The sequence below is a fragment of the Tyto alba genome, unplaced genomic scaffold (genome assembly GCF_018691265.1).
Source record: "Tyto alba isolate M040663 unplaced genomic scaffold, T.alba_DEE_v4.0 Super-Scaffold_16, whole genome shotgun sequence".
NCBI lineage: Eukaryota > Metazoa > Chordata > Aves > Strigiformes > Tytonidae > Tyto > Tyto alba.
Window position 1 is genome coordinate 23,125,265 of NW_024881278.1, and position 15,800 is coordinate 23,141,064.

The 15,800-nt window shown below is 39.0% G+C and overlaps 1 protein-coding gene across 2 annotated transcripts in view; it reads right to left on the reverse strand.

Moving 5' to 3' along the window:
- Positions 1–15,800, reverse strand: part of THADA (THADA armadillo repeat containing) — a 164,757-nt gene that overhangs the window by 13,712 nt on the left and 135,245 nt on the right. For both annotated transcript variants that reach the window (XM_042789349.1, XM_042789350.1), the window contains exon 36: positions 14,454–14,585. In XM_042789349.1, coding sequence (XP_042645283.1) covers positions 14,454–14,585 — 132 coding nt within the window. The remainder of the gene's footprint in view (positions 1–14,453; positions 14,586–15,800) is intronic.

The window sequence follows — 15,800 nt, forward strand, 5'->3', positions numbered from 1 at the left end:
ATTAAGCCCTGGGTTGGACACAGCTTCACAACTACCTCCAGTTACAGTGTCCCAAAATGCAGGAAAGTGTTCCCCTTTTAACTCCTTTGTCCATTCTGCTTCTCCCCTGCATTCTTCTTTTGGACCCGCTTCAGTCTCCCTCTTGCCACAATCTTCACCAAAGATCTTTCTCCTCCTTTATGCCTTCCTCTCACATTGCCAAGAACAAGTCTCCTCCCTAACCAGACAGCATCACCTCCATTCCCTTATCCTCATCAGTTCAGCTTGACCCTTTCAGCAGTCAACTGAATTTTTCTGATTTACCTTCTTCCCCTTCTCTGACCAGAAGCGATGGCTCATTCCTCCCCATTTTGCTGACCACCAGCAGGTATTATTGAAAGCACAAGAGTTTTCATTTCAAGTGCCTCAATGCAGCCTGGCCCAGAGCTACCCACAGCCACAGCCGCCGAGTCCTTCTGAGGCACGGTGTTCCCAGCACAGAGTATCCATAGGTCAGCGTTTCAGGAACAGAGAAATTTAAGCTGCTTAGTGAACATGAAAATCTTTGGAGGTTTTAGTTCTTAGGGTCCTTCCAGTCTCTACTGAATATCTCTATATAAAGTATAGCATTGTATAGTTCTGTTTTCTCAGCCAAATTTGTACATATTTTACCAAAAATATCTTGCTCCAAAGCATACATGTATAAAGGCATTCAAAGAAAAGGCCTTCAATTTTTTTTTTTAGCCTGCGTAAAGATAGTGTTTTCCCTTGACTTCTTATGTAGAATCACGTCTACTGTAATAAACACAAATAATTCAAGTAAAAAAGTAATAATACTCACAGCATGGAAGAATCTCAGTACCAACTAGTAAGGATTAACACAAGTAGCTGAAAATCAGGATTTTATAATGAGAAGTGTTAGGCAACCCCAACAACAGACCATCAGCCCTCCTTATACAGTTCACACAATTAATTTAATTTACAAAACAAATTATAACTAGATGATGGAGACAGAAAAGCAGAAGGCAGCAAGTTTACAGAAGGCAATTCAAGATCTGTTGAAAAGGTGCAAGAAACCTGGAGGATGAAGTGGGAGGGCAGGTAGAGATGAAGGGAGCACTCAAGTGCACTGAAAAGAATAACAGCTCTGGTGTATTTTATTTGATCAGACTGGCAACCTACAAGAATAAACATCAAAGGGATTTTTGTCCCATTTTTTAACAAAATAAGGAAATCAACAGGCATGCTTCTGTGTACGTGTTTCCCACCACAACTTCTGAACCAGCTGTACAATTTCAATCCAGCCTGACAAAAAGGACAAGGGAATCCAAAATATTAAGTCTTGTTTCTGTGAAACTAGCCAGCTGGGTAAAGAAAAGAGACCCTATTGCTGTCCTGCCTAGTGAAAGGCTAACCTTCAGTCATCAGACATGAGAAAATCCACTTATCTGCAAAACAAATCCATGGAAAAACAATTGCCAAGCTCCCTCCCTTTCACTGCTCAAGGAACTTGTTTTCCTTTTCTTCTTCTTTTCTTTTAAATAAATAATACCATTTGCAGTTACACTCCACACTGGTGTATGACTTCAACATAGACATACATGTCTTTAACATAGACTCTTTCTGTCTTTAACATCTTATTTTTCTATTTGCATGTGTCAAAAGAGTTTGCTTCAGGAAAGGCCATATTCTACTTCACCTTGCCATGGATGGCACTAGTTGAGCCCTCACCACTAACTGAGATTCAGATAAAATCCCCTAATTTGGAGAATTTACCCTTACTCTGTGATAGCCTTTCACAGTGTCACACAAATGATCTTACCAAAAATTAAAACATATTACAAAAGAAGGCAGATAACAAGCAAGAGCTGACTGTATTGCCTCTACTACTTCTACGAATTTGAAATGAAACTACTGATGTGTTCTACAGACCAGCATAGAAAATAATTTCGTATATATAAGTACTATTTCACCTGCGATCCCTTTACCCCTAGGCTCTCCATATACCCCACTGTATTTGCACTCTGAGGTCTGTGCCGACCTTGTGTTAGGGGAACGTGAAGTCATTGGCTCCAAAGAATCAAGTCCACTGTACTTTGGTATAAAACCTGAGAGACTGTTTCCCATCTCAGTATGATCTTGCCTAATTAAACTAATCTATGCAACACAGATTGCTTTAGGAGGAAGAAATCAATATTGGGGAACATATTTTCTGAAAGACCCCTGACTTGTTCATTAGCACTGTTTATTTGATCCTAATGCTACTAGGCTTCAGAGAACATGGCTCTTTTCCTGAAGTTTCTGAGCAGCAGTGGTGATGGAACATGGGATGATGGTACACTATATTGCAATATGATGATCTACTTGAGTAACCTACATTTGGAGGAATTTGAATTAAAGAGGAAAGTTACTCTGGAAATTTAATTTCGTTGTGCTGCTTAATGCCTGTACATTAGACATGGAGCTTTCAGTAGTATGATTAAAAAAAAAAAATTATCTTCTGCACTTTATAGCAAAAGTAGGTTAAGGTGGGCACCTAAGTGTAAGGTTCTACAGACTTGAAGTTCTAGAATTACAATATACAGATTCTGGAATTAAGGAAGGTTGGTTTTGTTTGAGTATGAACTTAGACGGACAGCAAGGAGAAGTCTACAAAGTGTAAACGTGGTCTTCAACACAAACATGAAATCAGCTTGTGTGTGTCTGCACATCAGGGAAGGTAAAAGGGTAATTAACACAGTACATGAAAAAATGAATGGGTTTTATTAGTCCTGGTAACAAGATATTGTAAGTCTAACCTCCACTGTGATCAAGCCAAGTGTATAAGTTAATCAAGACCTTCACTAAAGTATTTCTGTTAACACTTTCATCTTACCAGTGGGAATTATTTATAAAACTGTCTTCCACTGCTAGCATGACAAGGTGATCATTAACATAGCACAGACCATGCGAAGGAACAAAATTAAAAAAACATGCGAAAGTGGCATTACACTGGTACTGTAAGCAACTGCCACAAATAGTTCTGCTCCTCAAGGTGATTTCAATAGTCTTGCTCTAAATCTAACAAATCAGAAGTCCTTTATAAAAAGTCTAATTCTCAAAATTTAAATTTCTAGGCTTCCCAGGGATGTCTAACTTGACTTTCTCATGCATGAGAAATCAGTTTGTTCAACCAAGCTAGTTCTGAGTTCCCCTCGTAAGAGCTCATTTGGAACTGATTATAGAAAAAAAAAGATGTTGAGTTTTACACATCTTAAGTTTTGAAGTAAGAGCCCACTGTGTCCCACAACTGCTTCCCAACCCCCATCAACACACGCGGAATTAAAGCAACCAAATCAGTGGGAATCAGTAATACAATAAAAGCACCTTTCATTCTAGGGTGCTGTTTTGACTCCTGGCACAAGTGGGTACTATTTTGGACATTAAAAATGCTGAGTGCTGACTTATGTGAAAATAAGCTGGTGGTTTAGGTTAGTTTGCAAAAGTACTTATATTCCCTACCTCACTCCCACCCACACATACACAAATTAAATTCCATGTGCAAAAACCTGCTTGCAGAAATGTATCATCTCCTCATTCTTGGTGAAATACCTCTCAGTTCAAAATGACACTACAAATAAATAGCAATATCCTACATGCATGCCTTGAAATGGGGTATGGGCCTTGCATGGGATAAATATTTTGCTTAGGGCTCTGCATAGGTTTTCAGTATCATTCTTGCAGAGGTGATATCTTACAATGCAAAGGGCAGAACAATAGGAAATTTGCACTGTAGATATCTGTTCAAGCTCTACTGCAGAAAGACTGAGACCTTCATTCTCCACAGCTGTTGATTAGCATTTTCCACATGCAAAATATGTAAAAGAAAATAAATTTATTTCCCATAGCATTATATGTGCACTTCTTAGCACACATTTTTGTATTCTATATATAATATAGATATTTAAATTAACATTTCATATACTTAGCTTAAATATGAACAGTTTGTAAACTAGATGTCTACAGTACTGAGACAGACTTTTAAAGTTTTGCACATTTAGGGCTATGAGGTAACAAGGGTATGGAAATAAGGAATTGAAAACTTGTAAAATTTAGCAAGCTTTCCACTCCATTGCATGCTTTCAGCAGGTATCCCATCTCAGCCGTTCTAAAGACGCCTTGTGCGTATGGGAGTGACTACCCAGGGCTCTCCCAAATCATTCAGATCAGAACTTCTAGAATACAGTTCTCAGCTGCACTGGATGTGAAGTTGCTATTCAGGATACCAAAACCATCAGAGATGCTGGGCCATATTCATTCCAACTTCTGCTTCTTAAGCAATCTGAGGAGGAGGGGGTGGTTGCAGGTTATGGGTAACTAAAGCCTTTTTATACACAGTCCCAGTTAGAATAGCACCCTGTTTGTTCCAGCTGTGTCAGGTAAGGAACGATTGAAAAGTTACCACCAACTTCCGTACCCCAATTTTCAACTGTGTCTAACCCCTGGTTGGATGCTCTGAGAAAGTGAGCTCCCCACAAAAGGAGGTTATTTTCTTTTAACATGTATGCAACTCCCTTTCATTCCTCCAGTGTTGCTCTTTCCCCTATTCCCTCTTCCAGTTACTAATCATTAAGTAATTCTTCTTGAAGTAACAGGGTTTCTTTTCTATTATTGTCTGGCTGAGTGTTTTGAAACATTATCTAGCTTAAACAAATATTCTTTTTAAAAACTGTCCCCTCTATCAAATTGCTCAGATCTGTAGTCACTGGTCTTTCAAAAAAATCTCTCGGGACAGCTTTTATTTCAGAAGTCTAGAGATGATTAAAAAGCTGAACATTTTTTTTTTGATTCTTAGCATGCCCACAATTAGCAACACAGAATGCCAACTTCAAAAAGCAAACAAGAAACCAAAACAACAAAAATCCACGACTACTCTTCATGACCTAGCTGTAAAAACTAGTCAACATAGGGTAGATAATACAATTTATTTTGACCTGTCATTCCTCGACATTCTTTCACACCCTTGTGAACAGACTACTTTGTTCCAAAACAGCACTTCTGTGCCTTCAGCTCATTCACAGAAAGCACAAAATAGCTCTGTTCATAAGAATGTGACTTGTCCTTCAGTTTTTGTTTACTCCTGGAGAGGCTGATTTTGCATAGTTTACTGACCTGGTTTGCAAAACTTTTTTCAGTGAAGATAATTAACACTGCTAGTTACTTCTATAATTAATCCAGGAGTAAAAGCAAACCAATAAAAGAAACATACACAGATTATGGTTTTTAACACTAAAATACCATAGATATCTCTCAGAACTGAAGTGCAATGTTTTAAAAGCAGATGATGATCAACAGTGTTGCTATTCTGCTTGTATCAAAAGGGCACACACTTGTTAAACTAGCAGGGACATTTTCACAGCATATATCAGAAAACCTGGTTTCATAAACCTAGGAAGTTTCATAAAAAGCTGCAAGAGGGCGTGAATTCACTTTGGCTTCAAGTAAATGATTCTTCATTAATATTTTACTCAGACACAAAGGCTCCAAGTTTAGTAGGTAAGCTGTGGATAGCAAACAGCCTTCCTCTATGCTGGCTTTGTGACTAAAGAGAAAAAAAACAGGCACCAGAAAGAAAAGAACAAAGGCAGTCAATATATTCAGTGATGGGTCCCTGAGCCCAAAGGTAATTACCACAGAGTTATCTGAACAAAAATATTTAAGCCCATTTTCTATCTTTTTTCAGCCAACTTTTCCTCTGTATCTAAGGACAACAGGTAAACATTATTCAAGAGTCACCATTAAACCAGGAAACAGTCATATTACAAATGCACTCTAAAAGACCTCAATTACTTTCCAATCAGATCTTCCAAAAGTTTTCATAGCAATAGGAGATATTTTAGGGTCTAAAACTAGAATGTCATATATAAAAGAAAGATTACTACCAAGACCCAAAATATACCTATTAGCATAAAAATATGATAGGACTGGGCTACAGGTCAAATCTGCTCCTGAAACAGTCCTAAATTTATTCTAGCAGAGACACCAGATGAAATCATTTTACACTCCTAGACCTCAATTCTTTCATCCTTGCAACTGACCTGTAATTGTTACCTTCTTGGAACTATTACAACAGATGTAAAAAAACCCCAAATTATAGCTTCTAGCCACAGTAAGTATTTCATAATCTCTACCACGTGTCATTTTGCTTTCTGGAACAAACTTCTTACATTTAAGGTCACCATAGTCATCAGGTAGTCACCAACTAGCACAGGTATTTACCATCTATTTAGTTTGCCAGATTTAAATGGTCATCGTTACACACTTGTCTCCCTGCAAAAATCCTATTCTGTGCATGAGGAAGTCTTCACCATTAAAAGCATGAAAGGGAAAAAAAAGATGCAGCTAGAGGTACTGTCCCTTAGGCAGAAGGCTGAACGGTCAGTATTTTAAGGAGAGTGTTGTCCTTTTTCTCTGCAAACCCTATTCTTCTTATGATCCTACAATTACAGACAGCCTAAGAGCATTATCGGTGATGTTACCCTTCCATGCTTTACAGTACTTTTCAGCAACAGCTAGTGCACTTCAGCGTGCTAGTAATTTTCGGCAGCTCACCCACTGCCTCCCTCGCTAGGACCTGCTTCAGAGGACTCCCAGAATACACACGCAGCTGTTTGACCTTTCCTCCTGTCCTCAACATGCCTTATCTAATATAAGCAAAGAGATGTCATCACCTTGCAGTGTCTCTGAATAAGAAGTCCTACACCATATTTGAATATAACACCACAAACTGCTGCCGCTACTTTACATCTCTCCACTGAGACTGCAAGAAGTATTGCTTTTAACATAGGCTATTACATAGGCTCCATGCACAATCTTTTGAAAATAAATTTCATTTGTAAAAATCAAAAAATCATCTCATTTTGCAACAGGAGCAGCTCTACTTTGCTGTGATTTTTTTTTCTGCTTCTGATTGTATTGTGTCTTTATCATACTCTCTCCTGCCTGGATGGGTCTTGTCTGTGCCTTTTCTTCTTTCCACTGCTTAAAGGCCATTTGGATAAATGCCACCTCCCATTTAAATCAAGCTCAAAAGACTCTTCTTTCACAGCAGGCTTAGAAATCCAGTTTTGTTTAGTGAGCTGCATATCTAGTTACCAGAATGCAGTTATCAAGAAGACCGTCAAAGCAGAAGAAATGCTGGAGCTGATCCCAGAAAAAAATTTCATTAACCTTCCTTCCACTTGTCCCCAATGCAAGGAACATAAACATATTTTGGCTAACATGATCAGCAGTTTTCTACTAGTAACCCAGACAATGCTGTGAGAACTTCTGGGCTGTTCCCAAGCACCCGTGGCATATCACAAGATCTGACTGGGATTTGTCTGACCAACAGATTCCAAAATTGTAAGAGACTCTCAAGGTAGCTTGAAAACCACGGACAGAAAAAAGCACTTTTAAAATGCTCTTTCCAATTTGCTGGTTTTTCCTACCCAGGGCCGTAGGAATGAGCTGAAATTCATCCAATTGTGGGAAGCTCTTAACTTTCCGCACCATAGGAGTTATGTCATGTATCTAGAATGATGATGTTCAATCTTCTGTATGTGGTTGTAACCGTCTGCAGCACTGCCAACCAACCTCTATTTTCAGGCTGGCTAGTGGAAGAGCTCCAGAGAGCAGTTTCAGCACAGCTCTTTCTACAGACGAGTTCTGACTTTGTGCTTTTCAAAACCCTCCATCAAATCTCGAAATAGAGAAGAAATTAAAATCTCAGAATGGAGAAGAAAATGCACAAGTCTGACTTACATCAAGACAAGGAAATCTATCACCTACGATCCTGCCACAGGCTCCAATTATGCATCCTCAAACCAGTTTGCACGCATGCAGTTCCCTAGTTTATGTTCAGGTAATTACCACTTACTCCTCAAAGCCAGACAGCTGCCAGAACTGGTTTTAAAAGCCACAACTAAAGGAGCTGTCTGGGGCCTCAGAGGTCTATTAGCCTAACCTAAACATGAGGGCAAGTCATCCAGTGCATGAGAAAAGTTCAACCCCACACATTAATCTTTGTCCAGGATCAGAGTAACCTGACACTTGTTTCGTTCACCACAGTCCTCCCGTTTCCCTCACTGGAAGGCTATCCCAGTGCAGAAGCAGAGCAAGAAGTGGTAAACCTGTCCCCAGGTTTGGCAAGAGGATGAACATATTCGTCTTATGAAAAGGAGAGTTCTGAACAGCTTGTTAGCATCTCTCCTTTATATGCTTCAAGAGGGAGACACAGCAACTTAAAACTTGCATATTGCACACAGCAATGGTGCACAGGTTTTAACCCCCAGTTATTTTCCAACTCTAATCCCACAGCGTGGATTTAGCACTTTGTAAGTAAACAGGTCTGGGGAGAGGAGGGTTAACACGACATGCCAATGAACTAAAGCTTTAAGAAATCTATTTAACACATTTACCCAATGGTAAACACATGGAAGAAAAGCTCCTTTTGCTATGGACAAAGTTTGCAAGTACTTTAAAGAATAGTTTGAAAACACAGTTTCAAATGCCAACAAGCAGTTGAGGTAACAATTAAAGTAAAATATCTTTCTTTACTGTTTCCTATGCAATATGTGGGATGCTCTTATGCAGCTGAACACTACCAATGACAATGATATTTTTAGCATTTTAGGTTTGCCCAGCATTTACTCTTAGCTGTTTCACTAGCAACTGGAGCAGATGAAATTTGAGTCACCTGTCCTGAAATACTTCATGGATCAGTTGTAAAGGACATTTGGGGTACAAGTTCTGGGATCATGCCAGTCACCCATGATTTGCTGGTATCACCTGTGGTGTTGATGATGAATGCCAGGCCATTGTGCTGCATTAACATCACACAGTCTGTGTTGTCTCTTATCTCTCCCACAAATGATTTCGTAGATGTTCTTAAGGCAAATATGTATGAAAATTTCTGCATGGCTTTATGTTCACTGTGGAAGATTTTTAGAGGATAGGAACAAGAAACATAACTCTGAGCAGGATTTCTTCTCATCTCTTTCAAATGTTAATATAGTTAGTCTGATCTTCTCTTAACTTTTCCTTTCCGACCTCTGCTAAAGCTCATTTACACCACCGCCCCCACAAAAAATCCCCATGCAGACAAACCTTCTTGCACACACCTTCATGATAGAGACACCTATTCTAGATTCATTAAGTTTATTTTGAATTTACCTTCTATATTCATGACGTGTGAAAAAAAAGAGGCACGAGAAACAAGCAGCTTTGCTTTTCTTCATGCCAAGGAGAGCGCGGTTCACAAAGAGAAAGGCTCTACTCAGTCAAATGCTAGTCTAGAAAGGAATTCAAAGTCACCTTGAAAATGTTTTTGTTCTTTAACCTAATTAAATGACATTTTTTCTTCCCCCCTCCCTGCCAAGCAGCAAATTTTAACTTCTCTCTTTACTTGCATTTATACTCTCTAGTCCATAAGCAAAATAAAAGTTGCTGAAAGGCTCCTGCATGCATTTAGTCTGATACAGTAAGTTAGGGCTGAGATACCATGGGCCACTAAAACACAGGGCCATACCCAGCAACGAAGACTTCCACAAGAATCTCAACCCAGTCTGCTCCGCAGTACAGTGCCACCCCTTTCCCAAGAGGATCCCCTTCAGAAGGCAGAGTCAGCTGCTTTAAACCAGCCAGATAATAATGTTTTTTCACCAGGGAATCAAATAATAGGACATTTGTTATTTTCACTGTTTTTTTTTTTTTTTTTTTCCTGAAGATAAAAAGTAGAAGCTATCAGGAAGGAAACAACCATCAAGAGAAGAAAGGAGAGCTTTGCGTTGCCTTTTGTTCAGAAACTCCTGGCACAGGAGTATCATCCATTGCTTATTTTTTAAGCATGTGAAGTGGGAACAGAAGGAACTGGATTAATATACCTGAGCTTTTGGCCAGTGGATTACATCAGCAATATGTTTAAAAGTGACTACATCATTTGTAGACCCAATCCTATTCTCAGAATTACTTAACAACTAAGGGAAGTAACAACAGCAGCATTGCACTTACTGTCAAAGACGCTTGCAAAGCACCCAGCGATGGTGGTGCTGGGAATGGGCCGCTGACTGAGGCTGTGCCGAGCAACGCTCTGCTGCAGCCACAGCTTCCAGTCCGTGAGATAACTTGCTCATCTCTGCACAATACTGCTGTTTCACAATAAATGTAGCAGAAGTTTCCTGAAGGCCTAAATGATATTCAGGAAGAATAGTTAGGCTGCTAAATCATTCAGGCACTTTCAAAAGATTTACTCAACTTCGCAAATCTAATTGCTGATCTAAGCTTGATTCACCTCAATTTTAAAAATCAGCTAAATTGCTGCTAATGCTGAGAACACTAAAAATGCTCTTAAACCCATTTAAGGTTAATTTGGTAATTTACCAACATAAAGGTTAAGCTGACTAAAGGTATTTTTTTTATATAGGATTTTACAGAATTGCCCTAGCTTAGGTATAAGAGTAAAAAATAGTTTATTCAAACTTCTCTAGTACTGAGAAGCTCATAACGTTACTTAAGGTAGCGCTTCTCTAGGTAAAAAAAAAAAAAAAGTCATAGAGGAAAATTACACAAATGAATACAATTTTTGTTCTAGCACTGAGTTACTTGAATTTTTCAGGATATTCAGTAAAACTATCATCAGTAAAGAAAGAAAACTCCTATTTCCCTGATTTAAATGATCTTCTTTTTTGTAAGGAGTAACCCTCTTGCATAAGAAATGCTGCTGTGAATAGGTCTAGACTTTACACAGCCATGGGTCACTAATTTAATTAGATTTCAAAGCATCTATTCTACATTTACACTGAATACAATACTTCCTGTACCCTCCCTCATACTAAAAGGAATAAAACAATCCCCCAGAAGTTTACACCTCAATGCATGAGGAAACAACAACAAAGTGTACATACAATACCTTGAGTTACAGATGGGGTTTATATTGTTCAAGTTATTAGGGAAACTTTAACTACCTGCTAAGTTGGTATTTTTAGCAAGGAAAACAAAAGGGTTTCTCCTTTCTAGTGAGACAGGATTCTGTTTGACCTGCTCTGCTTAGAAAATGACTGCCATCAGCCAACCTCAGTAACTTCCCCCCCTAATTATGAGCTTTTACATGTATAACAAAACTAAATCAAGCTTTTCTGTATGAATAAAAAAAAATAAAAAATGAACTTTACTGGTAACAGTGGAAGTCCTTGACCTCTATAAAAAATATTAGGTTTTGTAGGGGTTTTCTTGTGGGGTGAAAGGTAGTGTAGAGCGAGGATAGGAGCCCTGCTGTGTATCAGTGTTTGTACTTCTGAGCTTTTCTCCTTTCAAATAAAAATGGGGGCTGCAATTTTTACAGGGTTCTTGTATCATATTTATTACCCTGAATTTCAGACTCTGCAAGGTTACTGCTCTCATAATTTGAGTGATCCAAAGCTGCATGGATTAGTTACTTGACAAACCTGGGGGTTTTGCCCTCACTAAAAGCCATGAGGGAATAACAAGAAACCAAGTTCATATTCTCTTCCAGGAGCTCACGTAACATTTCAAAGAATTACACAAGGTAGGAGCTATTACTGGAAGCGAAACCACACTAGTAGGCAGGATCATTTGCCTCCAGTTTCATCATCTATAAATGACCTGAAAATACCTATTATTTGACACTGTCATACTGCTACACATTTGTACTGTTATTCAACAACACGTATGTAAAGGAAAAAATGTCCTATAACAACTATATGAACAATCTATGCAAATAACTTTGTTATTATTAACAACAGCCCAACTTCACACATCTTACTCTGCTGAAGCAGAATAGAGTCTCGGTCCAGCTGTTACACACAAGTGTACACCCTTTCATACTCTATTCTTTCACAGCAAAACCAGATGCCAGCTTGTATCATACACGAAGGGCAGGGGCAGTTGTCAGGCTATAATCAGGGATTCCTTTGGATCTCACACATAAAAGAAACATTTAAGGAGGTGTTGATTCCCTAAACTGACAACACAGTTCTGTAGGCAGCTACAGCCTCCTACTTTACATGTGGTGTACACAGCAAGAGATAATTTTGTGAAGAGTGAATATAATGATGCCACTGCCAAAATTTCTGGCAAGTCCAGTGCTTGGATTTTGTGAAAACCATTCCTACTCTCTGTACTGCAAATTAACAGCAGCAAAAGGTGAGACACACCATAACCTATTTCTACAGCACAGTATTTCTAGAAATATAAGGCATACTAGGACATACAAATTTTTGATGCACAAATGAAGCTGAAATTGTAATAGTCTCTTTACTTTCTCATGTTAGCTAGTGGGAATGGCAAAGAAATAAAACTGAAACAATTACAGAATGTATGAAAATCGGTTTCTAAACATGCATTTCTCTTTCTGATCGAGTCATCTTTCTTTCTGATCTCGTAATAAAACTGCTGGGCCACAATACTTATTTGTCATTGTATAATGGAAATGAAAAGTCAGTCAGTGTAAGATATCCAGCAACTTGTTATCAAATAAAAGGTTTAAAAAGAGCTGTTTTATGACTTCTAATGAATTTCAATGTATCAGCTTAGATATTTTAAAATCAGTGCTGTGACAAATAAGCAGACTTTCAGGGTATGAAAACTGGGAAAAAATAAGTAGCTATTTGAATGTAATTTAAAAATTGCCAGGACAGAGAGCACTGGTGATCCATAAAATGTCTAAATCCCAGACCCAAACATAATGCATACTCTCATGTGCACACAAAAAGAAAGGCGGCAAATGGATGTAACAAACAACATTCAAAGATAAGCTTATTTTAATCTGGTTGTAAACAAAAGCCACAGGGACAAAACTCCTTGCCCTGCTCCCCCAAAAGCAAGAAAGCAAAGCACAAAAAGTGAAAGGAGTTCCAAGGGGAAAAAAAGAGATCACAGGAAAGAACAGTAATAATGTAAAATGAAGGTGGAGAGAAACTGGATTCTGTCTTTTCAAAAGCACTGTGCTTTGCTAGTTGCAGATGAAAGACACTGATTTCATTAAAAGTGGTTTAAGTGAAAGAACAGGAAGGCACAACTAAGTATTACTAAGGGGGTAACATAAGTTTGGTTTGGGAGTCCCTATCCTAATTGGGAACATAGCAAATAAAAGAAATGATGATGTTTTTTCCTTGATTATGGCCACTTCTGCTTTACAAAGTGGTAAGTTGTAACTGCAAGCGCTGGTGTGACCTTAGCATTAATTAGCAGGACAGAGCCCTCATCCAGTTACAGGGCATTATCCCTTGGCACAGGGATACAACAAGAAAGAAAGAGGAAGATACCATGAGCCAGAGAAAAAAATCCAGCATTGTATTATTTCCAAAGAGCCATCTTGAGACATTTGAGGATGCTCCCCAAAGGCCAGTGTTGGGGACCTGAGGCACACACATGCAGAGCCTCCTCATACTCAGGAGATCTGTAGCTGGGACTACATAAATTGCCAGAGCTGTGATGAGAGTGCTGGAATCAGAGCTGTGGGATTTAGCAGGAAGATGAAGGCTGTCTGTAATCCTCCTTTTACCTTCTCCTACCCCGTAGCACTGTGTCTGAACAGCGCCAGCTCAAAAACACATCTGCCACATGAGCACTTTCCTGGTTACTTCTACCTACAGTAGTGGCAAACACACATTTTTACTTCCTTTTCATATTATTTTTTTAAACCACAGCGCTGATTTATCTCCTGTCTAGTGGAAGTTCACGTGGAGATGGCCAACTAATTTGAACTGAATGCAGACAAGTTGGTGCAGGTGTTACTGAGTAGCATAGACCAGTAGGGACCATCAGAGAGAGATGAGCTTGGTAGCAAATTCCAATTTATTCTCAACACATGGAAGAATGTGTCAGCAAAGACTCTCAAAGTGAAGTACACTAATTAGTTAAGCCTACTCAAGTTTTTTGGCTATTTTAAAATTAATGGGGTAGAGTAAACTAGGGCATGCAGACAAAAAGGCCCACATCCTCAAAAGCACATTGTGGGTACGCTGAGAACTGGCTTTGTTGCTCTGAATCTAAATGGATTTCAAGGTCTGATGACGAATCAATGAGTTGAATACTGTTTCCCAGATTCCTATCTCTCTGTGATCATGCTATTATAATGACCTGGAATTCAAAGAGTGCCTTCTACTGCATTATATTAGACCAAAGCTGGTATAAAAGAACTTTCAAAATGTGAAATTAAGTGATAGTTGACTTATCACAGCAAGAACCATGAATTTGAAAATTGCTGTTGTCTTTTTTACATACCCATGTAACCATGTATAAATTATACCAAGAACAGTAAAAGCACAATAATAAGGCATGGTGGGTGTCAAACATTGTAACTTGCTGTTATATTTCATGGTATGTGTTTATAAGAGATGCATGGATCACTACAGTTAGCAAGATGTTTGTGATGAGAAGAGAAATACTTTTGTCTCCCAATTATCCAGTAATATTTAAAAGTAAAGTTAACATACCTGTTCCTTTACTGCTCTTTTTTTCAGACTGTGCCACTTGTATAACCTCAGCAGCAGCATCCCTTACTAGCAAATCTTCATTTTGCAGCAGTATAACCACACATTTCCACATAGCAAGGGTATCAGACAGCCCTGTATTTATTTATGGAGAAAAAATTAGAATTCTATTTCTTACATGCATTCAAAGAAGTTAGAGAGCTCTGTTTCCATACCTAAACACAACAAATGCTGTGAAACCCTGAAACATGGGCAGGAGAAATGCATTGGCAAACCACTAGGAAGACAACTGGCAATATGATTAAAACTTTTTCAGCATGTGTGAAGTTTAGCTAGGTGGTTGACTCAACTTGGTTTAAACAGTGGGCAACAGATAAGAGAATGGACCTCTCTCAATCTAGGTTCAGCTTTAAAGTCATGGGTGCTCCAAATCTTCTACTGTTTCTAGGAGTGCAGAATTCTTGTTTGGCAACAGCAAAAGTTTTGCCACTGGAGATTGACTAACACACTGTGATCATGGATTTGCTGTTGAAATCTGCCTGGAGCAGGGGCTGCCAAACCAAGTTTGTTCAGGTACCGCCAGTAGTGCTGGACACAAATGCCATTCCCTGCAGGAAACAGCAAACGATCCCACCTCCCAGGGATCTACCCATCACCTACTTCTCCCACATCCACCTCAACCCATCACTCACCAACATGCCCTGCCACCCTTATATCCACTGTCTGTTGGAAGGAAGCCAGGTTTAATCCATGGGATAATAACCCGCACACAGTTAAGATTAATCAGAGATAGCTGCCAAGAAGGAGGTGTTCATCTGGTAAATCCCAAACAGGCAGACTCCACATACCACCCCAGTGGCAATTCACATCTCACAAGCCACACTCCACTTGCAAACCCTCGTGTCATTTAGTGGTGTCACTCTAAGGATGACTAGCTGAAGTCACAAGGCTGTACTCATAGGTTTGCTGGGGTACTTCTCAGCTCTCATTGAACATCCTCATTAAAGGAAACCACTGGAAAGTCTCTTTTAGAGGCAGCCAGCTGTTACATATTACTTTCTGGTGATCACAGAGAACAACGAAGTTGGTACTTCACTGCTGTGCTGGTTTTCTTCAAGCATGTTATCAACAGGTCTATCAGAGGCTAGCCAGACAATTAATTGCATTTCATTGCTTGGCCAAAATTAATTGCTTGAGGCTTTACTACACAGACAGAAGAAGCATTCCTGTATTTCATATAACTTCCCTATGTGGGAATGGGATGCAGTATAATTATTTCAGAAATGAGTTGATTTTTTCTAGCATGACACGCCCAATGTTATACTGGCACAGCTAGGGCAGAATAATTAT